General features: G+C 43.5%; 1 protein-coding gene across 25 annotated transcripts in view; it reads left to right on the top strand.

Moving 5' to 3' along the window:
* The window catches only part of LOC118395246 (supervillin-like), a 112,864-nt gene that overhangs the window by 35,219 nt on the left and 49,660 nt on the right, over positions 1-27,985 (top strand). For 20 of the 25 annotated variants that reach the window (XR_008065393.1, XR_008065392.1, XM_052464114.1 and 17 more), the window contains exons 4-7: positions 25,017-25,080; positions 26,969-27,060; positions 27,258-27,315; positions 27,816-27,970. Coding sequence is in view for 23 of the 25 variants with exons in the window: in XM_052464114.1 (XP_052320074.1) it covers positions 25,017-25,080; positions 26,969-27,060; positions 27,258-27,315; positions 27,816-27,970 (369 nt within the window). In the remaining 2 variants the exon portion in view is untranslated. Of the gene's footprint in view, positions 1-2,152; positions 2,860-21,821; positions 21,902-25,016; positions 25,081-26,968; positions 27,061-27,257; positions 27,316-27,815; positions 27,971-27,985 lie in introns of those variants that run through there. The other 5 variants (XM_052464112.1, XM_052464111.1, XM_052464110.1 and 2 more) reach the window with 5 other exon arrangements.

The following is a 27,985-nucleotide window of genomic DNA, read 5'->3' as shown; positions in this document are numbered from 1 at the left end:
AGGCACAGATCTGAGGAAGGGTACCAAAACATTTCTGCAGCATTGAAAGTCCCCAAGAACACGGTGGCCTCCATCGTTCTTAAATGGAAGAAGTTTGGAAACACCAAGACCCTTCATCGAGCTGGCCGCCTGGCCTAACTGAGCAATCTGGGGAGAAGGGACATGGTCAGGGAGGTGACCAAGAACCACATGGTCCCTATGACAGAGCTCTAGAGTTCCCTATCGTGAAGAGATGGGAGAACCTTCCAGAAGGACAACCATCTCTGCAGTACTCCACCAATCAGACCTTTAAGGTAGAGTGGTCAGACAGAAGCCACTCAGTAAAAAGTACACGACAGCCCGCTTGGAGTTTGCCAAAAGGTACCTAAAAGACTCAGACCATGAGAAACAAGATTTTCTGGTTGATGAAACCAAGATTGAATTCTTTGGCCTGAATGCCAAGCGTCACTTCAGGAGGAAACCCGACACCATCCCTATGGTGAAGCATAGTGGGGGCAGCATTATGCTGTGCAAATGTTTTTCAGCGGCAGGCACTGGGAGACTAGTCAGGATTGAGGGAAAGATGAACGGAGCAAAGTACAGAGAGACCCTTGATGAAAACCTGCAGACCTGAAAATAGCTGGCAACGACGCTGCCAGGATTGTAGCATCATACCCAAGAAGACTCGAGGCTGTAATCGCTGCCAAAGGTGTTTCCACAAAGTACTGAGTAAAGAGTCTGAATGCTTACATTTTCAAAAACAATGCAAAACTTGTTTTGGTTTGTCATTATGGGGTATTGTGTGAAGATTGATGAGTGAAAAAAAAAACAATTGAATCCAAATGTGGAAAATTCAAGGGGTCTGAATTTATTGGATAATTTGGACATTTTCACTTACTTTTTTAGGTAGTCTCTCTCAAAAAATAAAAAATAAAAATAAATAAATATTTATAATCCATTGGATAATTTGGACATTTTCACTTATTTTTTTAGGTAGTCTCTCCCAAAAAAAAAAAAAATAAAAATAAATAAATAAATAAATATATTTTTTATTTATTTTTATTTTTTTTGAGAGAGATTGATGATTACAAGATTTAGTTGAGGTTTAGGGTTTAGTGAGTGTTTTGTTCAAATACAATGCATTTAGTTTTAGAAATATTTAGGGCTAACTCATTCCTTGCTACCCACTCTGGGTGTGGCATATTTCAAAACACTTCCACGGTAGGATACACATAAGTATCAAAAGGGTTTTCTAGTTTAGGTAAAAGTATGTCCTCAGTCCTCAGTACTCTCTCCTCTGTGACCCGGAAACCAATAAGTGGTCGAGGAGTGTGTCAATTTGTTAGTAGGCAAACAGAAGTGTCCTCCCTACCTCAATAGCTCACCGTTCATCGAGGATATTGATGTGTACCGTGGAAGAGGTTTGAAATCTGCCACACCCTCTTTGAATCAGCTTTTGCTTTATCAGAAGAGAAAAACATGCGCACGCTAAATGCATTATGGGATGTTAATTGCTTAATTAACTCAGGAACCACACCTGTGTGGAGCACCTGCTTTCAGTATTCTTTGTATCCCTCATTTACTCTGGTGTTTCCTTTATTTTGGCAGCGACTTACAATGTGTTATAAGTTTACCTTTCCATTGGTCAGCACCTCTGTGTCTATTAAGGGGTGTGAGTCAGCTTATGCTTTGTATTGTTCTGCCGAGAACAGAGTTGGGGTCAACTCAAATTGAAGGCAGTCAATTTAGGGAGTGATTTGAATTGAAAAACTTAAATAGCTTCTTATTTTCAGTTTGTTGAGAAGTAATTGAAAAATACATGCAATTTTTTTCAATTATTGAATTATTGCGTTTACTTCCTGAATTGACTGCATTCCAGAAACACCTCATGTGTCTGCTATGCTGCACTCCTTTGTGTTATAGATCTATGGTGTTAGTTAGCTCTGCTCTTCCCAGCATGGTGGAAGTGGAGCCCTGTGTGTGTAGACTGCTGGAGCTGCAGTGGTAGACTAGATTGTTGTTCCAACAGCTGATTCGATCCCTCTCTCCCTCTGAGCTAGCCTCTCCCTGGCTATTTATGGCAGATTCCCCGCTATCAAAGCTCCTCTCTTCAGCCCATACATGGTTGCTCCTGTATGAAGTTACCACCACGCTGCTTTTGGCACACAGTCCTCCTCAGCATAGTCGTGGAAGCGCGCAAGGCCGGCATCTCTCTGCTTCTTAGTGTGAGACAGTCAGAGGCCTAATGTTAGTTGTTAGAATGGACATTTTGAAAATCCGGCAGGCAGGAACAGCGGACCGGTTGATGGATTGCTGGACAAGTTTAGAGTAGAATCGAAGGAAGTTAGAATTGAGAACTTTTTGAATAGTTTTAAGAAGAACCCCCTGTGGACTATTGCTTATTTTTTACTACCCCTGTTTATTTTCTGTCTCTCCTCTCGTCCTCTTTCACTCCCTCCCTAACCCCATTCCCTGCCCACCTCTCCTTACCCCTCTCACCCCTCTCGTCTTTTCTCTGCTGTGTCTACTTCTTGGACTGATTTATTTGGCACAGCTTTTTCCAGAGCGGTCTGGAATGCACTGTTCTATATTTGTCGGCTGCTGAAGCTATCTTCTCCATCGTGGATGAGGCTGAATCCTGGTGCTCCTTTGGGAAGGTGTGGACCCTAACCCTAACCCTGTCACACCAGCACCACCTCCAGCCTCCTCACAACTGATAAGACTACTGGCCTCCCAGGACTAATAAGAATCTTTTCCTTCCTTGGCTTCAAAACCCTGAATTCGTTTTTTTTTCAGGACAGGTGGACTTCACTATGGTGGTGTTGCGCCACCATATCAATCACCTGCTGAGAGTTTGAATGTAGTTGGAACCAAGGAAAAGTAAGTGCATTTACTTCCTTCCTCTTATTGTTTACTTAAGACTTGCTAGTCTTACTTTGTGCTATTCATCTTTCAACGTTGATGTGAATATGTATGATATGTATTGAGTCATTCGTAGGATTAGTAAAGTGCTATCTTGTCATTTTTAATAAGAGAAAAGGGAACCCTACGGTCTATTGCAGACCGCAGATCACACCACTGTAAACCCCAAACCCACTGTATGGGGAGTCGTGCCTTACCTCAGTCATGCCTTACCTCAGAAGGCATCAAAATAGATTTTATGTAGGCTAACATGTCATCAGTCACCTGAATCTCTGGGTTATAGTCTCAATATATCCCCTGACTACGTCTAGATATATAGCCTGTGGTGTGTCGTGACTCTCAGACAGAAACAGGATTTGCTGTAAATCTATTTGTTGCTGTCGTGTACTAGTAGGGATCTGTATCTTTCCCTTTCAAGGTGATTCAATACATGGGCTCCAATATGATACAGGAACGATGTGTCATAGTTTGAAACAATTCGGTGCGATTCGGTTTTATTAGAGAACTAAACGATTTGGTTTGATGCGATACGATTCAATGCACTAACTAACATTTTCTGCATAAACATATTCATTATTTAATCAGATGGAGCTCATGAGCTGGGCCGCTCTGAGCTGACGTGTGTAAATGGTGTATGGACTATGTGCGTGTGTAAATGATGTATGTCTATGGTGTGTGTAAATGATGTATGTCTAGTGTGTGTGTGTGTGTGTGTGTGTGTGTGTGTGTGTGTGTGTGTGTGTGTGTGTGTGTGTGTGTAAATGATGTATGTCTATTGTGTATGGACTGTGTGTGTGTGTAAATGATGTATGTCTATGGTGTATGTACTATGTGTGTGTGTGTAAATGATGTATGTCTATGGTGTATGGACTGTGTGTGTGTGTAAATTATGTATGTTTATGGTGTATGTACTATGTGTGTGTGTGTGTAAATGATGTATGTCTATGGTGTATGTACTGTGTGTGTGTGTGTGTGTGTAAATTATGTATGTCTATGGCGTATGTACTATGTGTGTGTGTGTGTAAATGATGTATGTCTATGGTGTATGGACTATGTGTGTGTGTATAAATTATGTATGTGTGTGTGTGTAAATGATGTATGTCTATGGTGTGTGTAAGTGATGTATGTCTATGGTGTATGTACTATGTGTGTGTGTAAATGATGTATGTCTATGGTGTATGTACTATGTGTGTGTGTAAATGTTGTATGTCTATGGTGTATGTACTATGTGTGTGTGTAAATGATGTATGTCTATGGTGTGTGTCAATGATGTATGTCTATGGCGCATACTATTTAGGCACCTGATTTGAGGAATAAAGGAGACTCGGCATCTACCACCCCACTATCACTATCTGATTAGGGGGGGAATGTAGCCAATGACTATATAGCACAACTTTGGATTTCACCCCCATCTCAAAATCAAATGGATTTGACCATAAACCCCATTCAGCAGGTACAGCCAGAAGAGACATGTGTCTGTTAACCCTAAAACACAATTTTCAACAGCACATAGATAACAATAACCTAGCAAATTACATAGGATGTCACTCAACTAATAAAGCCCAATATCACGCAATCCATTTTAGCATTTGAAAGCTGAAGGTGCCGCGTAGATGTGCAAGATCAGTAACATAGGATTTCCACCACTTCCGGAATTAGCCAGACGAAGTACCACCCCCATACATTTTCAACGGGAGAACGCGGAGCAATGCGCAAGGAGATCGTGGGACGGTGAGCGGAGCAGTAGAAAAAGTTCAGCTCTGCTCTATGCCACCGCTGCCGTTAACCAATCAGGTGAGAAGCAAATGTTTGCTTGAAGATCTTCCTTTCATTGGAACATACTATAGTTTCTGCCTGGCATTAGTTCCAGGCAAGGACAACCAACAAATATGGTGGAAAGCCAATCGTCGCTGTGTCTGGTTTTCCAATTCTGTATGATTTTGCTTTGGTACAATAGAGAGACAAAATCATAAGGTCAATGGCATTGGAAGAGGATTGCAGAGCTTGTTTGTTTGTGCTGCTAGCTAGCTATGAACGTCAAGCAGCCTATAAACTGTGATCAAAGCCACCAAATTGTGAAATTTGTTTACCAAAGGATATACATTACCAGTAACACGCAGTATAACATAGTAAATTATACACTAAGAATTCATTTTACCATCTGATATCTTATGGCATTATGATTCTGAAATGTAATAGCTTATGGCTCTTTAATTATACTTGTGTCATGACATTGATCATTATAGCTTACTTCCTGTAAAATACATAGGTCTGCATGCAAATGAATGGGTACTTTGGATAAAGGAAATTGTGGCGTTGACTTGCAAACATTGTTGTGCAAATCTCTCTTTTACCCCTCATCAACACCAACACCTCTGCATGCCCCCATGCCATTGACCTTCTGATTTGGTCTCTATTCTAAAATCATTTTCAGCAAATGAACAAGGTAGAATTACAATGCTCTCCACCCCACATTATTTTCCTTTTTATATTTTTAATTATCCTACAAGTTGCCAGCTCCTTATTTTCATGTACCTAGAGTACAAGGGTTGGATATGCACTAAACGATTTAATGTCAGAAAAAGAATGTTGAAAATGTGCCTTATGGTTAGCCTCATATACATGATCTAATAGTATCATTTTAAATTGAGAACATACACAACCGGATACACATACTCATGGGTTTTTCTTTATTTTTTAATATTTTCTACATTGTAGAATAATAGTGAAGAAAGGCCTACATGTAGTAACCCAAAAAGTGTTAAACATCAAAATATATTTGAGATTCTTCAAAGTAGCCACCCTCTGCCTCGATGACATCTTAGCATACTCTCGTCAGGAAAAGCAGCCAACATGTGCTCAGCATATGTGGGAACTCCTTCAAGACTGTTGGAAAAGCATTCCAGGTGAAGCTGGTTGAGAGAATGCCAAAAGTGTGAAAAGCTGTAATCAAGGCTCTAGGGTGGCTACTTTGAAGAATCTCAAATATAAAATATATTTTGACACTTTTTTTGGTTACTACATGATTCCATATTTGTTATTTCATAGTTTTGATGTTTTCACTATTATTCTACAATGTAGAAAATAGTAAAAATAAAGAAACCCTGGAATGAGTATTTGTGTCCAAACTTTTGTCTGGTACTGTATATGACAGTTACGCCATCATACTGTAGGCCTATGGCTGCATTGGGGATGCATGCCATTATGACAAGCTGCAAAACGTGTTTACATGGCTGATATCCTGAGACAGAGTGACAATCAAATAAAACCGTTTGGAGAGCTCACAACTGGACAAAAAGCTCATGTTAATTTGAGGAAGCAACACAGAAACACAGACAAATTACAGACAGATCCCCTTCACACCTTTTTATTGCAGAATTGTGATCTGTGATGAATGAACATTGGCACTAGTTCATCTTGAAAAAACGTTTTTAAAGTTAACAGTTAACACAACTTTAAACACTTCACTTCAATGAATCAACATTGAATTAATCAGCATATCATTTCAAAATGTACAAATAATATAACTTGTTTGTAATTGTAACACATCTTTAGTAAGTAGGCTATTATTACTAAAGCATACTTTCGGGTGAACAAAAAAGTTCATACCAGAGGGGGCCAACCTGCACCACTCTCTGATCTACTGAATGAGCAGACTAGTTGAATCAGGTGTGTTAGTGGTGGGCTGGAACAGAAGCCTGCACACCCAGCATACCTCTAGGAGAAGGATTGGCCTGCTACAGTTTTAATATACATTTGTAGCCTATATTGTTTGTGGCTTTTAAGTGTAATGTTGTATACAACATTTCCTAACTTAAGTACAAACCATGGCATACAGGGATGTGCCAGCAGTCACTTGGGACATTCACTGAGACCTTCATCTGCCGACAGGCTTTCACAGCTTTCCATATCTGAGGACAGACATCAAAGACACAGACTTCATTATATTACAATCAGACAGACCTGACTTATGTTTCTGTCTGTCTTCATAGTTTTCCTCTCTAGGTATCAAACTGGAGAAATATTTTCTAAATGTCATCCCACAACCTGCAGTATCTAGCTAGTACACCTAGTCCCTTTTGTGACAGCTGGAGAAGAATGCCATTGCTGTTATTTACAAATGCATTTGGAGCGTGAGTTTTTAATCTACAATCTTAAAAAGGCCTACATCGAGATAGGTTAACTAGCTGATGATATTTCACTGAGCTATAGTATGTAAAGTTGGCTGGTTAGCTAACAAGCAGCTCATTATCCTACACACAGTGGCCTGCTGTAGCTAACTAGATAGCTAATAATACATTGTTTATTTAACATTTTCTAAATGTATTTACTTACTTGAATAGGTTCACGCCTACGCCCACGAAGTAGCCAGTCTTTTGGAGCGAAGAGAAGGAGGCATCACTTCTGGTCAAAACTTACAGTAACAGGCCGCATACCTCGCATTTAAAAAAATAATAATAATATTTCACCTTTATTTAACCAGGTAGGCCAGTTGACAACAAGTTCTCATTTACAACTGTGACCTGGCTAAGATAAAGCAAAGCAGTGCGACAAAAAACAACACAGAGTTACACATAAACAGACGTACAGTCAATAACACAATATTAAAATCTATGTGCAGTGTGTGCGAATGTAGAAGAGTAGGGAGGTAAGGCAATAAATAGGCCATGGAGGTGAAATAATTACAATTTAGCATTAACAATGGAGTGATAGATGTGCAGAAGATGAATGTGCAAGTAGAAATACTGGGGTGCAAAGGAGCAAAAAAATAAATAACAATATGGGGATGAGGTAGATTCGATGGGCTATGTACAGGTGCAATGATCGGTAAGCTGCTCTAGCAGCTGATGCTTAAAGTTGGTGAGGGAGATATAAGAATCCAGCTTCAGTGATTTTTGCAATTCGTTCCAGGCATTGGCAGCAGAGAACTGGAAGGAAAGGCGGCCAAAGAAGGAGTTGGCTTTGGGCATGTGAAATATACCTGCTGAAGCGCGTGCTACGGGTGGGTGCTGCTATGGTGACCACCGAGCTGAGATAAGGCGGGGATTTACCTAGCAAAGACTTATAGACAACCTGGAGCCAGTGGGTTTGGCGACGAATATGAAGCGATGGCCAGACAACGAGGGCATACAGGTCGCAGTGGTGGGTAGTATATGGGACTTTGGTGACCAAATGGATGTCACTGTGATAGACTACATCCAATTTGCTGAGAAGAGTGTTGGAGGCTATTTTGTAAATGACATCGTCGAGGATCGGTAGGATAGTCAGTTTTATGAGGGTATGTTTGGCAGAATGAGAGTTTACAGTCTAACCAGACACCTAGGTACAGTGGGGCAACAAAGTATTTAGTCAGCCACCAATTGTGCAAGTTCTCCCACTTAAAAAGATGAGAGGCCTGTAATTTTCATCATAGGTACACTTCAACTATGACAGACAAAATGAGAGAGAAAAAATCCAGAAAATCACATTGTAGGATTTTTAATTAATTTATTTGCAAATTATGGTGGAAAGTAAGTATTTGGTCAATAACAAAAGTTTATCTCAATACTTTGTTATATACCTTTTGTTGGCAATGACAGAGGTCAAATGTTTAGTTTGACACTTTCCATTTTTGGAAAGTAGAAATAAAATAATATGAGCAATAACCAAATATCGTGAATTTCAGATTCGTAACATTTGAATTTTCTGACCGATGCTTTCTACATTTGGATCGGTTTAGGGTCCGTGGAACGACGCAGTAGTATCTTTAACATTTGGATCGGTTTAGGGTCCGTGGAACGACGCAGTAGTATCTTTAACATTTGGATCGGTTTAGGGTCCGTGGAACGACGCAGTAGTATCTTTAACATTTGGATCGGTTTAGGGTCCGTGGAACGACGCAGTAGTATCTTTAACATTTGGATCGGTTTAGGGTCCGTGGAACGACGCAGTAGTATCTTTAACATTTGGATCGGTTTAGGGTCCGTGGAACGACGCAGTAGTATCTTTAACATTTGGATCGGTTTAGGGTCCGTGGAACGACGCAGTAGTATCTTTAACATTTGGATCGGTTTAGGGTCCGTGGAACGACGCAGTAGTATCTTTAACATTTGAATCGGTTTAGGGTCCGTGGAACGACGCAGTAGTATCTTTAACATTTGGATCGGTTTAGGGTCCGTGGAACGACGCAGTAGTATCTTTAACATTTGAATCGGGGACCGAATTGGTTACATCCCTACGTATTAGAAAGTTTGTCTGGAAGTAGTCAGTGGGTATATTTACTCTCTTTTGTTTGTGTGTGTGTGTGTGTGTGTGTGTGTGTGTGTGTGTGTGTGTGTGTGTGTGTCCTTTTTGCTTTCCTCCCAGAAAACACTATTGGTTTTGATTTCAACTGACTTGAATAAGGCTGATTAGGAATGTGACAAAGACTTATAGACAAAGACTAACAGTGACAAAGACTTACAGTTTGTTGTTCCTGTCTGTGTGTGTGTTTTCAATGCTGTCCAGTGGGTCCAGCCTTCAGTTTCCCATATTGTGTGTGTGTGAGGGAGGGCCTGCTGGAAGGAACTAAGTCTGGATATTGCAGCTGTTTAGTGTCCCTTCCTCACACCTGTCACCTCCATCACAATAAACAGACAGGTTTACCGCTATTCTCCATGAAACTCTCTCCCTCTGTACAAAACACACACTCCCGGTACTATGCTTCCGTACATCAGATATGCTTTATACCCCTACTCTTCACTACAAGGGCATCCGGAGTTCATGATTTTGTTAAAGCTCATATTACAAAAGTTACCAACACAGACGCATATTTATTTAAAATTGATACTAGGTCATAAACAGTGGATAACAATTGGGGGAAATACTTCACATAGCCTAGGCCCTACAGTACATTGAACTCTGTAAAACCAACACCATGGTACAACCATCAATTGATCTGATGTTCAGTGTGTGTGTGTGTGTGTGAGATGCTCTGTTGTACTGAGTACTTGTTCAGCAGTACACGGCAACCGTAAGTAAGCATTTCACGGTGAGGTCTACCCCTGTTGTTTTCGGCGCATGTGACGCAACATTTGATTTGATTTGAACCACCCACAGGATGACGAGGCGTTGTAAATGTGGTCCACAAACGTGCCGTGGTTTCTTGATATAGAGCATACTTTAGAATGCTCTTTGAGCCTCAGGTGGACCTAGTGTGTGAGGAATGTCTTCCACAATCCCAGTCAACAAGATACTGTTCCACATACCACTCTATTCCCTGTACTGCACAACTTTTACGGGCAACCCAAGACTCTCCTTAAAGCTCTCTTATCTTTTTAAGTAGCTACCTTACCTGTAACGACCCCCCCACTCGGTGCAGCCGCAGAAGTATCCCAACCCCTACCCTGCCCTATCCCGCTGTCTCTCCATCCTGCCTTTATTAGGAGACAGTGGCAGGCAGGCTGTGTGTTTAGGTTAGCAATGTGCTGCTCTGAGCTGAGCCTGGCCAGGGCCAGATAGAGGCCCATCCTGCTCCTTCAGAACGTTTACTCTGGCTTCCACATGAGAGCCACGTTCCTGCGTTCATTCCTGGCTTGTGTCATTGGAGCTGACATTTTCGGGGCGTCAGTGCAGAATTCTCCCTGGTCTTATATGGGTATCGATGCGCGGGAGGATGGAGTTGAAGAGGTGGAGAGACGCACTGAGTTCTGTGGAACATCAACAGAGAGGACAGACTTTCGGAGCAGAGGGGGGGGTGATGTGTTCAGGGAAGCTGCTGTCCTTAAAATGTGTTTAGTCATGATGGATGATACAGCATTGTCACACACACACACACACACACACACACACACACACACACACACACACACACACACACACACACACACACACACACACACACACACACACACACACACACACACACACACACACACACACACACACAGTGTAAATATATCATCTGATTAAGTCCATTTAGATTTACTGACCATATCTGTCCTGGTCCAAAAATGAATACATACTGCCTTTGAGACCTACACAGGTTAGAAGTTGTGCAACAGGCTCCTTGAGGCCAACTCGTAGAGACAGCATGTAAACCATACACACCCAGCTGATCTGCTGACGGCTGTCTTAGTAGCCTAACTTACACACATTTACATTTCACATTTCCTGTCATGTAGCAGATTCTCTTATCCAAAATGGACTTGCATTCATCTTAAGATAGCTAGGTGGGGCAACATACATATCACAGGCATAGAGAGTTGTCAGAGCTAGAAGGGGGGGTCGAGGTTAGAAGGAGGATTATTTAAGATCATATTTGAAGGTAGGGCTTCAGATGTTTCTGGGAGATGCCCGGGACGTCGCTGTCCGAGCTTCAACTGGTTCCGCCATTGGGGTGCCAGGACAGAAAAGGGCTGGGCTGAGAGGGCGGGGTCAGAGGGCCACCTTCTTATACAAAACCCTTAAACCCTCAGACACTAACCATTCAAACTCTCTCCCTGGCTCTGTGACTGAAAAGACCAACTTTGAAGCCTTTTACTGCTGAGGTTGACTACCTTCCCCTGCCTCAGTCTGATCCTGTGGTTTAGTGGCAGAGGCCACTTCACACCTTTGTGTTAGGGACCAGGCTGCCAGGGAACAGTTGGACATGGCTGCAGAGAGAAAACAGGTTAGAAAAACTGCAGCACTACAACACACTCCACCACTGGACCCTTACTAGGATAAGCCTCCACCCTGGACTTCCAGACCGTGCGTTAGTGTGTCACTGACCGTACAACCACTATACACTATTTACTACCACTAGTTCCATCCTTTGTAAAGTTGTGTGTGTCTGTCTTGGGTGTGAAAAAAAAGTGTGAATTGTACCCCTGTCCCCTGCTGGTCATTACCTGTCCTCTGACCGGGACTCTGGGACAGTTGTACCTATACTAAACTGACACAGGTGAATGCCAACAGTGTGCGAAGCTGTCATCAAGGCAAAGGTTGGCTACTTTGAGGAATCTCAAATCTCAAATCATTTGTTATATTTTTAACACTTTTTTGCTTACTACATGATTCCATGTGTTATTTCATAGTTTTGATGTCTTCACTATTATTCTACAATGTAGAAAATAGTAAAAATAAAGAAAAACCCTTGAATGAGTAGGAGTGTCCAAACTTTTGACTGGTACTGTTCATGTACAACGTTTTGTATACATTATTATAATCATCTACTTCCTCACATATGCATTTTTTTAAAATTGAGCTTCGCGGACCAGCAGTGAACAGTGTTATCCCCAAAAATATCCTGACAGGGGCCTCCCGGGTGGCGTAGTGGTTAAGGGCGCTGTACTGCAGCGCCAGCTGTGCCATCAGAGACTCTGGGTTCGTGCCCAGGCTCTGTTGTAACCGGCCGCGACCGGGAGGTCCGTGGGGCGACACACAATTGGCCTAGCGTCGTCCGGGTTAGGGAGGGTTTGGCCGGTAGGGATATCCTTGTCTCATCGCTCACCAGCGACTCCTGTGGCAGGCCAGGTGCAGTGCGCGCTAACCAAGGTCGCCAGGTGCACAGTGTTTCCTCCGACACATTGGTGCGGCTGGCTTCCGGGTTGGATGCGCGCTGTGTAAAGAAGCAGTGCGGCTTGCTTGGGTTGCGTATCGGAGGACGCATGACTTTCAACCTTCGTCTCTCCTGAGCACGTACGGGAGTTGTAGCGATGAGACAAGATAGTAGCTCCTAAAAACAATTGGATACCATGAAATTAGGGAGAAAAAGGGGTAAAAAAAAAATATATATATTTATACCCTGACACGAGGGGGGCTCAAAAGCACGGTTAATGTGCACTGTCATTCTAGAAACAACCACTATTAACAGTGTCTACCACTAGGATACAGTTCATGACAGCTTTCTGACAAGTCAATAAGGCTCTTTGACTTTTTTTTGTTTGACAATGTACAATAAACTTATTGTATAGACTTGCCTCCATTATCTTTTTTTCTGTTTTACAATGTAAAACTTGTTTGTTTTACAACTTGTTGTATAAACCTCCTTTATCTTTTTTTGTTGGTAAAAGCACATGTATATTTGTGTGAAACTGATTATCAAAAACATGGGATTTTGTCATTTATGCAAAAATGTTTTTAAGTCGTATGTAATGTTAGTAGCTAGTAGCCAAGTCAAGATACACCATCATGCAATATTGGCACTCTACACTCGAGACAGACCAAGCGGAACAGACATACACCTTCAATTTGGAGGTTTAAAATATCCTTCCAAGTTGACCTATTTTAAGAAAAGCAGTTGTTTAGTGGATATAAAGTCTAATATCTTTGATTGGCTGATGCAGAATTTGTTACAAGTAATAATCACTGTCAACTGGTGAGGTTAGTATAGGATTAACTTGTGTCAGGTTATCTGATGGGACCAAATACAACGTAGCGTTCTTTCACTTGCAACTAAACTCAGCAAAAAAAGAAACGCCACTTTTTCAGGACACTCTCTTTCAAAGATAATTCGTAAAAATCCAAACAACTTCACAGATCTTCATCGTAAAGGGTTTTAACACTGTTTACCAGGCTTGTTCAATGAACCATAAACAATTCATGAACATGCACCCGTGGAACGGTCGTTAAGACACTAACAGCTTGACAATTAAGGTCACACTTATGAAAACTTAGGACACTAAAGAGGCATTTCTACTGACTCGAAAAAACACCAAAAGAAAGATGCTCAGGGTCCCTGCTCATCTGCGTGAATGTGCCTTAGGCATGCTGCAAGGAGGCAGGATTGCAGATGTGGCCAGGACAAAAAATTGCCACGTCTGTACTGTGAGACGCCTAAGACAGTGCTACAGGGAGACAGGACGGACAGCTGATTGTCCTCGCAGTGGCAGACCACGTGTAACAACACCTGCACAGGATCGGTACATCCGTACGTCACACCTGCGGGACAGGTACAGGATGGCAACAACTGCCCGAGTTACACCAGGAACGCACAATCCCTCCATCAGTGCTCAGACTGTCCGCAATAGGCTGAGAGAGGCTGGACTGAGGGCTTGTAGGCCTGTTGTAAGACAGGTCCTCACCAGACATCACCGGCAACAATGTTGCCTATGGGCACAAACCCAACATCGCTGGACCAGACAGGACTGTCAAAAGGTTCACTGACGAGTCGCGGTTTTGTCTCCCCAGGGGTGATGGTTGGATTTGCGTTTATTGTCTAAGGAATGAGCTTTACACCGAGGCCTGTACTCTGGAGTGGGATCGGTTTGGAGGTGGAGGGTCCATCATTGTCTGCAGTGGTGTGTCACAGCATCATCGGACTGTGCTTGTTGTCATTGCAAGAAATCTCAACACTGTGCATTACAGGGAAGACATCCTCCTCCCTCATGTGGTACCCTTCCTGCAGGCTCATCCTGACATGACCCTCCAGCATGACAATGCCACCAGCCATACTGCTCATTCTGTGTGTGATTTCCTACAAGACAGGAGTGTCAGTGTGCTGCCATGGCCAGCGAAGAGCTCGGATCTCAATCCCATTGAGCACGTCTGGGAGCTGTTGGATCGGAGGGTGAGGGCGAGGGCCATTCCCCCCCAGAAATGCCTAGGAACTTGCAGGTGCCTTGTGGAAAAGTGGGGTAACATCTCACAGCAAGAACTGGCAAATCTGGTGCATTCCATGAGAAGGAGATGCACTGCAGTACTTAATGCAGCTGGTGGCCACACCAGATACTGACTTACTTTTGATTTTGACCCCCCTTTTGTTCAGGGACACATTATTCCAATTCTGTTGGTCACATGTCTGTGGAACTTGATCAGTTTATGTCTCAGTTGTTGAATCTTGTTATGTTCATACAAATATTTACACATGTTAAGATTGCTGAAAATAAACACAGCTGACAGAGAGAGGACGTTTATTTTTTTTGCTGAATTCATGTCGACGATTGTAATTGGCTGATGAGCATTTTGAGATGGAAGTTCAGGTTAAACGTATACTTTTTCTAATGTTCGTAATTATGGACCTGCAGTGTTCATACGTCAGCCTGTCCTTCACGTGTGCCCTAGTTAATTTTGGTGCCTAAGCAGCACTGTGGTCTTGTGAGAGGAAACATCATAGCCTGTGCTAGAGGTTACATTCAGTGATTTCTTTTGAAGAAGAAGCCCCTGTGTGCTGTGGGGACTGGGGTCTGTTTTGGATTGTGCGTTTGTGATGGGTGTTGTGGCCTTTCGGGGAAAAGAGACAGCCAGATGTGCCTGGGGATGGGGGTCGACGGGGTGGGGTGGGGGGGACTCACAGGGATCATGTTTGTTGCCGTGATGGCTGCCAGGAAGGTGGGTGAGGAGAGGAAGGAGAGGGAAAGCGAGCACACACACACACACACACACAAACACTGGTGGTAAACACTGGGTGACTCTCTCTCTCCCTCCATCAGGCAGCCACTCAGCTAACACGTTGCCTTATTTGGGTTGACGACTGGGAGTGGAGGGAGGCAGGTGGACTCGGGAGGGGCAAGGGTGAGGCAGAGTTAAACTTGTAAACATTGTCAACTAAGCCCACGTGGTGCCATTCAAGAGAGACAAATCATGTTGTCTTTATAAATGCAAAGCATTTCCAATATCAAAAAAAGAGTGTGTGTGTGTGTTGCTACACTTTGGTTATATTTTCATGTTCACTGTGCCTCAGTACAGTGTTGTTCTCTGCAGTGAGTCCAGTCTCCATTAACTCTCAGTGGGTACCACAATAGGCTAGCTCTAATTTGCGAGGCATCGACCCTCTGGTATACTGTACATCTCTGCTAATTCAGGAACAAAGTCTGCTTCTCAAATAGCACCCTATTCCCTACTACTTTTTACCAGGCCCCTATGGGAATATACAGAATATATTCTCTGTACACTGAGTGTATAAAACATTAGGAGTACCTTCCTAATATTGAGTTGCACCCTGTTTTTCCCTCAACAGCTTCATTTCGTCTGGGCATGGACTCTACAAGGTGGCGAAAGCGTTCCACAGGGATGCTGGCCCATGTTGACTCCAATGCTTCCCACAGCTGTGAGAAGTTGGCTGGATGTCCTTTGAGTGTGGTGGACTATTCTTCACACACACGGGAAACGGTTCAGCATTAAAATCTCAGCGGTGTTGCAGTTCTTGACACACAAACCTGTGTGCCTGGCACCTACTACTACTACTACTACTACCAAAGGCACTTAAATAACTTGTCTTGCCCATTCGCCCTCTGAACGGCACACCTACACAATCCATGTCTCAATTGTCCCAAGGTTTAAAAATACTTCTTTAACCCGTCTCCTCCCCTTCATCTACACTGACTGAAGTGGAATGAACAAGTGACATCAACAAGGGATCATAGCTTTCACCGGGATTCACCTGGTCTCTCTAGGTCATGGAAAGAGCAAGGGTTCCTAATGTTTTGTATATTCCCTATATAGGGAATAGGGTGGCATTTGGGACTGTTTGGTAGGGCTGCCTATGTCTGTGTATAAGTTATGGTGTTAGTAGTTGACGCTCCAGATTCTAACTGCTTTGGAAACAGACAGTAGATATTGCCAGAGCATTAGTGGTGCAGCATTTCAGTAAATACAGTACAATGCAATGAGGATAATGAAATGCAGTTCATTTCAGTAGGGATAATAATAAGTACATAACATAGTCATGTATACAGGTACAACACTACTGCTGTTGTATTGTGGAATCTTCAGTCGACACATTTAATTAACTAAAAATATGATTCTAAAAAGAAAGAATGGCTAATACATAAACAAAATGTACACAGATGATGGTTACACTATGTAATATTAGTTATATCATTCCTCCCGAGTCCCTGCCCTGTTTGATGTTTTAAAGATGGAAGTAGATGCGTGAGCTGGGGATGATGGGCTCGGGGTCCCTCTCCTCAGTGGAGACATCATGTTGGCGTCTGCCTTCTGATTCTTGGATCCCGGGCGATAGGCTAGTGTGAAATTGAACCTGTTAAAAAAATAGAGCCCACCTAGCCTGGCGAGCGTTCAACCTCTTGGTTTCTTGAATGGAGACCAAGTTCTTATGGTCTGTCTAGATTACAAGGATAAGGTGCGCCCTCCAACCAGTGTCTCCACCCCTCAAGGGCCCACTTAACGTTCGTCATAAGGATCGGACCAAGGCGCAGCGTGGTATGCGTACATATTTTTTTAAATGAATGAACAAAAACAACAAACAACCAAATGAAACGTGAAGCTATACAAACTAGTGCTGACAGGCAACTAAACATAGACAAGATCCCACAACTAACAATGGGGAAAATGGTTACCTAAATATGATCCCCAATCAGAGACAACGATAAACGGCTGTCTCTGATTGGGAACCATATCAGGCCACCCTAGACATACATCAACTAGAGTACCCACCCTAGTCACACCCTGACTTAACCAAAATATATAGAAAAACGCCTGTAAAAAAATGGTCAAACCTGAGGCACCACTGGACCTGCTTGAGTGAAGTGGGATGGGGCCAATCGGGGACCGCCTCAACCTTTATGGGGTCCATTTGGATGCCTGCAGTAGAGATAATGTGACCCAGGAAGGAAACTTGGGATGCATGGAACTCACACTCTGCAGGAGGCGTCTCAGGACTTGACGGACGTGCAGTATGTGTTCCAGAAGGGTTTTCTAGAAGATCAGAATTTTGTTGAGGTAAACAAAGACGAACTGATTCAACATATCCCTACGGGTGTCATTGATCAATGCTTGAAAGACTGCCGGTGAGTTCAATAATCCAAAGGGCATGACTAAATACTCATAGTGACCACTAGGGGTGTTAAAGGCAGTTTTTACTCATCTCCCTCCCTGATTCTCACCAAATTGTAAGCCTTGAGGAGGTCCAGGGTAACGATTCTTGATCGGAATCCAGTTCAGCCCTCTGTAATCGATGCAAGGACACCGACCTCCATCCTTCTTTCCCACAAAGAAGGAGCCTGCACCAGCTGGGAATGTAGAGGCGCGAATGAAACCTGCCTCCAGTGACGCCCGGATGTAATTGTCCATGACTGCTGCTTCAGGGGTCGAGAGGGAGTACAGACGGCCCCGGGGAGGGGTGGAGCCAGGTGGCTTTCTTTCTTACTGAAGGCCTCCCAGAGGGCGAAGTATTTGGGAGGGAGAGCGGAGAAGTCTTGGTCTTCAATGGATGCAGGAGGACACGGCGAGGCTCTTGGTGGGGGTCAAAGAAATTTAGTCTGGCATTCCTTACCCCTGTCCAGTAGGTGTCCCATGGACCAGGAGACTAGGGGGTTATGTAGCGCCAGCCAGTGGTAACCCTAGCATAAGGGGTTTCTCGGGAGCAGTGATCAAAATGGTGGTGAGTGGTTCACACCAACCAGCAGTAGAATGGACTTGGTCTGATATTCCACCTCACCGGAGCCAATGGCAAAGTCAGCCACTGGTCTGGCCCCTTGGCAGATGTTGAACAGTCAGCTAGCCACTTCTCGTCCGCCGACTGGGTGGTCGAAAACTTGTCTCAGCTCGGCAGTGAAGACTAATATAGAGCTGCAGGATGGTGGCTGCTGTTCCCACTCCGCCGTTGCCCACGCCAGGTCCTTGCCCGAGAGTAGGGAGATGATGTAGGCAATCATGGCCCGATCAGTGTGGAACGAGGAGGGCTGTATCTCGAACACCAGAGAACACTGAATGAGGAACCCCTTGCATCCTCCCGGGTGGCCGTCATACCGCTCCGGGGCTGGGATCTTGGGTTCCCGGTGCAGGTTCCCTGGAGGAACTACAGGGACGCCTGTAGCACTGAGCGAATAGACTTGTGCATTTGCTCCTCGTGGGTTGGAGACGTGCCGTGGTTGGAGGGAATCGGTAAGTGCCCGGAGGGTCTCTGAGATTTGGGAGAGTTGTCCTTGCTGACGTCCCAACAGTGCTTCTTACTGGGTTATCACATTCCTGATCAGGGTAATCTCTGCTGGGTCCATGTTTGGGAAGAAGCTTGCTATGACGTGGTGAGGTTGAACTCAGGTGCAGAAAATGGACCAGACGAGGAATCAATGATTAAGGATAAACGTAAATACTTTGCTGAGAAAAGATAACATTAGGATCACAGTAACCAGGAGAAAACAACAAAGACACTCACTCACTCACTCACTCGACAAACACACACAGGGCAACCAAAATCAAGCTTCTGCGAAGTGAACAGCAAACACACCTCTTTTAACTTCTTGCGTCGAGCCATCCCGGATACGGGATCGTGACTACAGCCTCAAGCCCATTACCATAACACAACGTTAACTATTTATGAAAATCGCAAATGAAATGAAATCAATATGCTAGCTCTCAAGCTTAGTCTTTTTTTAAACAACACTGTCATCTCAGATTTTCAAAAATATGCTTCTCAACCATAGCAAAACAAAAATTTGTGTAACAGTATTGATAGCATTCGCAGGCTAGCGTAGCATTTAGCGTTAGCATTCAGCAGGCAACATTTTCACAAAAACCAGAAAAGCATTCAAATAAAATCATTTACCTTTGAAGAACTTTGGATGTTTTCAATGAGGAGACTCTCAGTTAGATAGCAAATATTCAGTTTTTCCTGAAAGATTCAGTCATAACGTTTTTCCAAATTAACTCAATAATATCGACTGAAACACGGTAAACGTTGTTAGAATCAAGCCTCAAGGTGTTTTTCACATATCTATTCATGATATATCGTTCGTGGAAGTCTCCTCTCTCCTCTCAATCACTGGATGACTGCATGCAGCTTATAGATTACGCAGCAATTTCAACAATGGACACCGGGCGGACACCTGGTAAATGTAGTCTTTTATGGCCAATCTTCCAATGATATGCCTACAAATACGTCACAATGCTGCAGACACCTTGGAGAAATGATAGAAAGGGCAGGCTCATTCCTGGCACATTCACAGCCATATAAGGAGACATTGGCAAACAGAGCCTCAAAAATCCTGCTCATTTCCTGTTTGAAGTTTCATCTTGGTTTCGCCTGTAGCATCAGTTCTGGGGCACTCACAGATAATATCTTTGCATTCTTGGAAACGTCAGAGTGTTTTCTTTCCAAAGCTGTCAATTATATGCATAGTCGAGCATCTTTTTGTGACAAAATATTGCGCTTAAAACGGGCACGTTTTTTTATCCAATAATGAAATAGCGCCCCCATAGGTTGAAGAGGTTAAAGGGAAATGAGGAATAATGAGGAAATAGAAACAGGAAATAGAAACAGGAAATAGAAACAACTGAGTGTGATAATAGCCTCTAGGGCTGTCTCTATATTATCTCTGCCGCCCTTTGGTGCCAGGCGGAACCATGGCATGGCTTCCTTTTAGGTGGTTGTAGAATTTAACTGCTCTTTTCTGGATTTTGATCATTAGCGGGTATCGGCCCAATTCTGCTCTGCATTATTTGGTGTTTTACGCTGTACACGGAGGATATTTCAGCAGAATTCTGCATGCAATTTGGTGTTTGTCCCATTTTGTGAATTATTGGTTGGTGAGCGGACCCCAAACCTCACAACCACAAAGGGCAATGGGTTCTATAACTGATTCAATTATTTTTTGCCAGATCCTAATTGGTATGTCAAATTTTATGTTAATTTTATATGGCATAGAAGGCCCTTCTTGCCTTGTCTCTCAGCTTGTTCACAGCTTTGTGGAAGTTTTGTGTGCCTCTCTCTCTCTCTCACTCTCACACACACTATCTCTTTCTCTCCATGCTCTCTCTGCCTCTCTCTATGCTCTCTCTGCCTTTCTCTCTGTCTCTCTCTATGCCTCTCTCTGTGCCTCTCTCTGCCTCTCTCCATGCTCTCTCTGCCTCTCTCTATGCCTCTCTCCATGCTCTCTCTGCCTCTCTCTATGCCTCTCTCTATGCCTCTCTCCATGCTCTCTCTGCCTCTCTCTATGCCTCTCTCCCTGCTCTCTCTGCCTCTCTCTATGCCTCTCTCTATGCATCTCTCTATGCCTCTCTCTATGCCTCTCTCTATGCCTCTCTCTATGCCTCTCTCTATGCCTCTCTCCATGCCTCTCTCTATGCCTCTCTCTATGCCTCCCTCTCTGCCTCTCTCTATGCCTCTCTCCATGCTCTCTATGCCTCTCACTATGCCTCTCTCTATGCCTCTCTCCATGCTCTCTCTGCCTCTCTCTCTGCCTCTCTCTATGCCTCTCTCTCTGCCCCTTCTCTCTTCTGTTCCCCTCCCTATAGTCTTACTCTATTTGTGATGACTTCGACAAGGGGTATTTCTTGTCCATTATTGGACACTGTCTGAACTATTTCACCATTGTGCTGCATTATTGAAACCTGTCCAGGTTTCCCACAAGTCTATGCCAGTGTGTGTGTACATGTGTGAGTGGGTGTTGTTGTATGTATCGGGCTCTGTGTGTCTGTGCGTGCGTTTACATCTCTTTCCTGCTACACTCCTCAGTCCTCCTGGCACCGCCCTCCAATCAATTTTCAGCGTTTTTATCATCAGGGCTAATTTCTGTCAGTAATCTGATTAGGGGCTCTGAGCAGCTTTAGCACGCTGCCTCCTGCCTCTCATCTCTCTCTCTTTCCTCCTCTCTCCTCCCCTCTCTCTCTCTCTTGCTTACACCTGTCTCTCTCTCTCTCTCTCTCTCTCTCTCTCTCTCTCTCTCTCTCTCTCTCTCTCTCTCTCCTCTTGCTCTCCCTCTTACTCTCTCTTCTCTCTTTGTCTGTCTCTCTATCGGCGCTGATCTCCCTGGCTGAGCTCACACACACACCCATGCACACACACACATACAGTGTCTGTCTGTCTTTCAGGCCGCTGGTCTGAGCTGGCGATCCACTCAGTGGGGGCAGGCCTTAATGCTACTTGCCTCGCTGTGTGTGTGTGTTTGTCTGTGTAGTACCTCACTGCCACAGTCTGTCAGTCTGTCTGCATCACTGTTGCTGTGACTGTAAGCACCACTAGCTCTGGGACAACCTGGGACAACAGGGAGCCTGTCAGCAGCATATGTTCTGTCTGTTTTCAGCCTCCCTACAAACATGTTCTGGAACCCACGGACCACTATTTATCTGAGCCATGTCAAATACAGTGTCGGTGGGCAAGGTAAGGGCAAGGAGGAGGAGGGGACTCTGGAGTGTGTGTGTGCTAGGCTTTGACTTAGTAGCTAGAACTTATTGACGATTCATAGTAAGGAACTGTCCTTGTGCTGTGCACTGAGTGAGAGATTCCAAGGACATGAGTTACTTTGATTTGACTTACTTTGATTTGGTACATGCTTTCTCAGGAACTCAACTGGCTGTGTGTGTGTGTGTGTGTGTGTGTGTGTGTGTGTGTGTGTGTGTGTGTGTGTGTGTGTGTGTGTGTGTGTGTGTGTGTGTGTGTGTGTGTGTGTGTGTGTGTGTGTGTGTGTAAGGGCTGCTAGAGCTGCAGTAGCACCATTGAATAATGAATCAAGTTTCTCTTTGTGCATGTGGACTGAAGAAGTGTACCTGATGCTATTTCTTTATGACTTTCTTCTCATCTGATAAAAACTTCCCTAGTAGTCAACAGGTGCTTTATCCTTGGTACTTTATTACTGTATTGCTGCAGATCGTTATACCCCTCTCATCCATGTACTTCAGGGCTTGTATCAAGCGTCTTAGGGGTGCTGATCCATTGAGATTTCCGCTAGGATCTGTTAGGTCTTTTATATTCTAAGGAATGGAGAGGGGGGACCTGATCGTAGATCAACCCCCCTACTCTCTCCTATCAGACTATGAAGGCTGATAGAGAGGATGGTTTCCATGACTTTAACTGAGGACACATGGTAAGTCTATTCGCTCCTGTGATTCCTGCCTGCCTTGAGACGAGGTGCAGTTTGTTTAACAGGGTCTATTTTTCACCTTGTGCTTCTCCCTGTGTATTTATAGAAATCCCCTTTCTCCACTGAGCTCACTTTTGACAGACAGTCTCCTAAGCTCATCTTTGGCATGTGTCCTTTTCGCACGGCTGCCCACGAACCAACTGGACATTGTCGTGGGTGGAGGACTGACCTGTCTCTGATTTAGATGACCTGATTGACACATTCGCTCCCAGGCCACCACCCATGACAACACCTGCACCCACCCACACATACTCAGGGCCGGCTCTAGCTTTTTGGAGGCCTGCGCATGCACTATTAGCGTCCGTTGCTATATCAATGGTGCAATGACCTAATGCGTTGATTTTTGGAGATCATTACAGTCTAAGTTACGTTATTTTCATCCCCCACTACGTAAACAAAGCTGATTTTCCACAACAATTTCATTGTTTAAACCAGTTTTGTTTAGCTAATTAGATGAAAACATTACTTCAAACCCCCCCACCCCCACCTCACAGCAAAACATTTTAGATAACAGTGGAGGTTGATAAAAATGATTATTCAATTCATGGACCTTGGTTGGAGAGCAAGGTAGCGGCAGTATTATTAGATCTTTTATTAAAAAAGCTGTTGTTTCGTTCTCGTTTTCCAATGGTTATCGATTGATTTTTATTTATTTATTTCACCTTTATTTACCCAAGTATGCTAGTTGAGATCAAGTTCTCATTTACAACTGCACAACAACACAGAGTTACACATGGAGTAAACAATAATCAAGCCAATAACACAATAAACAAGTCAATTACACAGTAGAAAAAAGTAAGTCTATATAGAGTGTGTGCAAAACGCATGAGGAGGTAGGCAATAAATAGGCCATAGGAGCGAATAATTACAATTTAGCAGATTAACACTGGAGTGATAAATGAGCAGATGATGATGTGCAAGTAGAGATACTGGTGTGCAAAAGAGCAGAAAAGTAAATAAAATAAAAACAGTATGGGGATGAGGTAGGTAGATTGGGTGGGCTATTTACAGATGGACTATGTACAGCTGCAGTGATCGGTTAGCTGCTCAGATAGCTGATGTTTACAGTTGGTGAGGGAAATAAAAGTCTCCAACTTCAGCGATTTTTGCAATTTGTTCCAGTCACTGGCAGCAGCGAACTGGAAGGAAAGGCAGCCAAATGAGGTGTTGGCCTTGGGGATGATTAGTGAGATATACCTGCTGATATACCTGCTGGGTGTTGTTATCGTGACCAGTGAACTGAGATAAGGCGGAGCTTTACCTAGCATAGACTTATAGATGACCTGGAGCCAGTGGGTTTGGCGACGATTATGTAGCGAGGTCCAGCAGACTAGAGCATACAGGTCGCAGTGGTGGGTGGTATAAGGTGATTTGGTAACAAAATGGATGGCACTGTGATAGACTGCATCCAGTCTGCTGAGTAGTTGGAAGCTATTTTGTAGATGACATCGCCGAAGTCGAGGATCGTTAGGATAGTCAGTTTTACTAGGGTAAGTTTGGATAGAAAGCCGATTGGAGATGTTTAATATGAGTCTGGAAGGAGAGTTTACAGTCTAGCCAGACACCTAGGTGTTTATAGATGTCCACATATTCTAGGTCGGAACCGTCCAGGGTGGTGATGCTAGTCGGGCGGGCAGCGAAAAAGCATGCATTTGGTTTTACTAGCGATTAAGAGCAGTTGGAGGCCACGGAAGGAGTGTTGTATGGCATTGAAGCTCGTTTGGAGGTTAGTTAGCACAGTGTCCAAGGAAGGGCCAGAAGCATACAGAATAGTGTCGTCCTCGTAGAGGGGGATCAGGGAATCGCCCGCAGCAAGAGCGACATCATTGATATATACAGAGAAAAGAGTCGTCCCGAGAATTGAACCCTGTGGTACCCCCATAGAGAGTGCCAGAGGTCCGGACAACATGTCATCCGATTTGACACACTGAACTCTGTCTGCAAAGTAGTTGGTGAACCAGGCGAGGCAGTCTGATATTGAAGAAGTGAATGCCTTATTTAGGCTGGAGTCTGGAGTGAGTCACCGTAGCAGGCATGTGCTGGTTATCTACAGTGTGTAATTCCATCATGTTTCCATTTAGGTTATGATGATGACGTAATATGCTTTATCGTCAGATTGCAATGGAAGATTGAGTCATTGTAAAATGTGGTGGATTCCTGTTTTTGGTCCACTCTGACACATTCTTGATATGTCTTTGTAATATTAATGTAATCAGTCCTTTTGATCAGTTAAGTCATTTGGCGAGTTTCACCACACTGTTTCACCACACCGTGTGACAGGAAAAATCTAACCAATTAACATAGACAGAAGTAGAACATATTTTTCTAACATATTTTCTCTGTCTGTTTCTCCAGGCTTTGGAACTGAGGCTCCAGTCAAACTCTGCACTTCAACCCCATTGCCAACAGAAACTCTAAGGTGGAGGAAACCATTTTGTATGCACTTTTCACTTGTCATATTCTAACATATACAGTAGACCCATTTCACAGTCGTGTTGTGGCACGCACAATTATGCGCCAGAAAGAGAGTGTTTTTATCAAAGAAAGTGATTGAGCCAACATTAAACTTCAGATGAACGTTAACAAATGTAAGGTAATTTGATCAGGTTGTTATAGCAAACGTTACACATTGTAATCCTGAAGAGCAACATGAGGCCGATAGCATGTTCTATCTGCTACATCATCAAGATAGGGATAGACAAGGATAAGGGTAGGTTCTTCAGACTGGTTTAAGATGAATTCAGACTGGTTTAAGACAAATTCAGACTGGTTTAAGACTAGGCTCCTGATGAGATACCCAGGCAGGCAGAGTACCTCCTCTATGAAACCAGAACAGTCCGGATACAACCCCCACTGGCACCACAATAACACTGTTACCAACAACAGCACAAGGGCCACAAAATACTCCAGCTTTTAATGCTTACTGGGCAAAATTATCCCAGTAAGCATTAAAAGCTGACATGCTTGGAGCAGCTTATCCTAAGATACTTTGTTCAAATGGCAGAACAGAAGAACTGTAATACCTACATTCAGGAGTCCCTCCCTCCCATCCTGATGGAATTAGTGTACTTCTGTAACTGACTGCTCAGTTTCTGTACCCATTCCATAGCTAGCCTATGTCAATATTCTCCACCCTTTTTCCAAAATTGTGCACTTGCACACTTCCTGAAATGGATTTAACAGTGCTAAACATTCCTTTCTGGCAATGCTCACACCAATCTAATGTCATATATCATACTAAAGCAGTCGAACGTAATATATCATACTGAACGGGTCAAAGCAACCTGTTGCGATCAAGACGTAGGATACTATACGCCCTATAATTCCTATTATATTGTATGATATATTGTATATTGCTCTTACATTGGTAGGCAAATGTAATGTAAACTAACGTAAAGTAACATAATGAATGGAGTGGCACGGATTTGAGTAAAATATAATCCGTTTTGCTCTGAGGCCAGGTTGGAGTAGAGAATCAGATACATAAAGTAGAGCTACAATAATTCATTTAATTTGTGAATTCTAGGATTTCTATGGCCATGTGGCCATTCGTGAATGTTTCATAGAGTTGTACTGTTTCACATCGGACCATTATGAGAGATCTTTTGATTGACACCTAAGTGGGTCAGAATGTTTCGTTGTGACGGCAGAGATGTTTAGAAGATACTTGCCTGGCTATGTGTCCTTTTGATTGGTCTGGATAAACCCACTAGGACATGATCCTGATCGTTTCCTGGAGGTGTGCCATGTTAGGGTTAGGGGTTAACCTAGTTCTTAGCTAGATCCCTCTTCCCTCACGGAAGTCGAAGCACAGTACAAAATTACCCGAACTGACCCTGGGGACTGACAGTATGTTTATCCACTTAAAGGCAGTAATAGTAGTAGACATGACGGTGTCTTCACAATCTTAAAATGGTTTGTCAAAGTCAGCAACTTAGTGGCCTTGTGGTTAGTGTCAGCTCTGAGATTGGAAGATTGGAGGTTCGATCCCAGCTCGGGTCATACCAAAGACTCTAAAAATGGAACCCTATGCTTGGCACTCGGCGTTAAGGAGTTGGATTAGGGGCCTGCGACAGACTAGTGTGCTGTCCAGGGGGTGTACTTGTACATCAAGCTGCCTCACGCTACAGAAACACGAGATAGTATCATTTCTTTTAGTCATTTGACCAATATGTGAGATGATATATCCAGTACGAATTTGTGTGGCACTTTACTGAAGACTGGTATACAACTTATATACAATACATCTTCAATAGCAATAGTCTCATGATAAGATGCTAGATTATTTGGAACTCTTTTACTTTCAGCTTTCAGAACGACTTTTCCTTCGGGGACAAGACCGAGCTGGCCAAGAGTGCCACTGATATCGATGCCAATCTTCTGTCAGTCCTACCCAAGGGTGAGCTTCTTCCCAAACACATACAGCATCCCAAATGGCACCCTATTCTATATACAGTGCACTACTTTTCACATGTAGTAAAGTATGTGTAGGGGATTTTGGGACGCACACATAGTTATTGCGATAGGAGTAATGAACTAACTAACAGATTACTGTCGTGCCATGTTTTGTAATATTTTACATATATTTTTTCCCAGTTTCAGAATTAAAGAAACATTTTGAAAGCGTTGTCTCGAGTGATTTAGAAATGAACAGGTATGTTTGCATATGTCGAAATCGTAATCCTTGACAACACTCCCTCTGTCCCTCCTTTCCATACATCCTTCAGTTTTCATCAACTCTCCTAGTTACCTCAGGCCGTTTCATGTTGTTATTGTGTAGGGCTCCAAAATTCTGGGAATTTCCCAACATTCCCAGGTTTTCCTTATGTCTTGCTTACTCCATTCTAATTCTGGGAATGTTCCAACTGAGATTTTTGGAAAACCTGGAATTTTGCAAACCTCTCCTGTATAAACACGAGTCACTGTTGAGAACCTCTTTACTGAGGAATATGGTTGTTTTTCATGATTATGTTATATTTTGTTGGTAGATTTCCCATGCTCCTATGCTGCCTCGATTGTGCAATTGTTGTGTACTTGTTGAGAAGCAGGGCGCCCTTGCAAAAGAGACTTTAAAAAAATCATAATTAAAAATGGCAATATATGATATTATCATATATATCTATATACCCCTGTCTGTCTCTGCCTGGTATGAAGCAGGAAGGAAAGGATAGCCAGGCGCCTGGAGGGTATCAAGAGTGAGGCTCCTCTTGCCCTGATACCTAGCTGTGCCGGCCTGGTGGCCAACCGCATGCTGGAGGAGGACCCGCCACGATACACCCGGGCCTCAGACCCCTGTGAGCCAATCATGGGTACGTATACTGACC

This window comes from Oncorhynchus keta, chromosome 15 (assembly GCF_023373465.1).
Source record: "Oncorhynchus keta strain PuntledgeMale-10-30-2019 chromosome 15, Oket_V2, whole genome shotgun sequence".
Lineage (NCBI taxonomy): Eukaryota > Metazoa > Chordata > Actinopteri > Salmoniformes > Salmonidae > Oncorhynchus > Oncorhynchus keta.
This window is presented reverse-complemented; position numbering and strand designations above follow the sequence as displayed.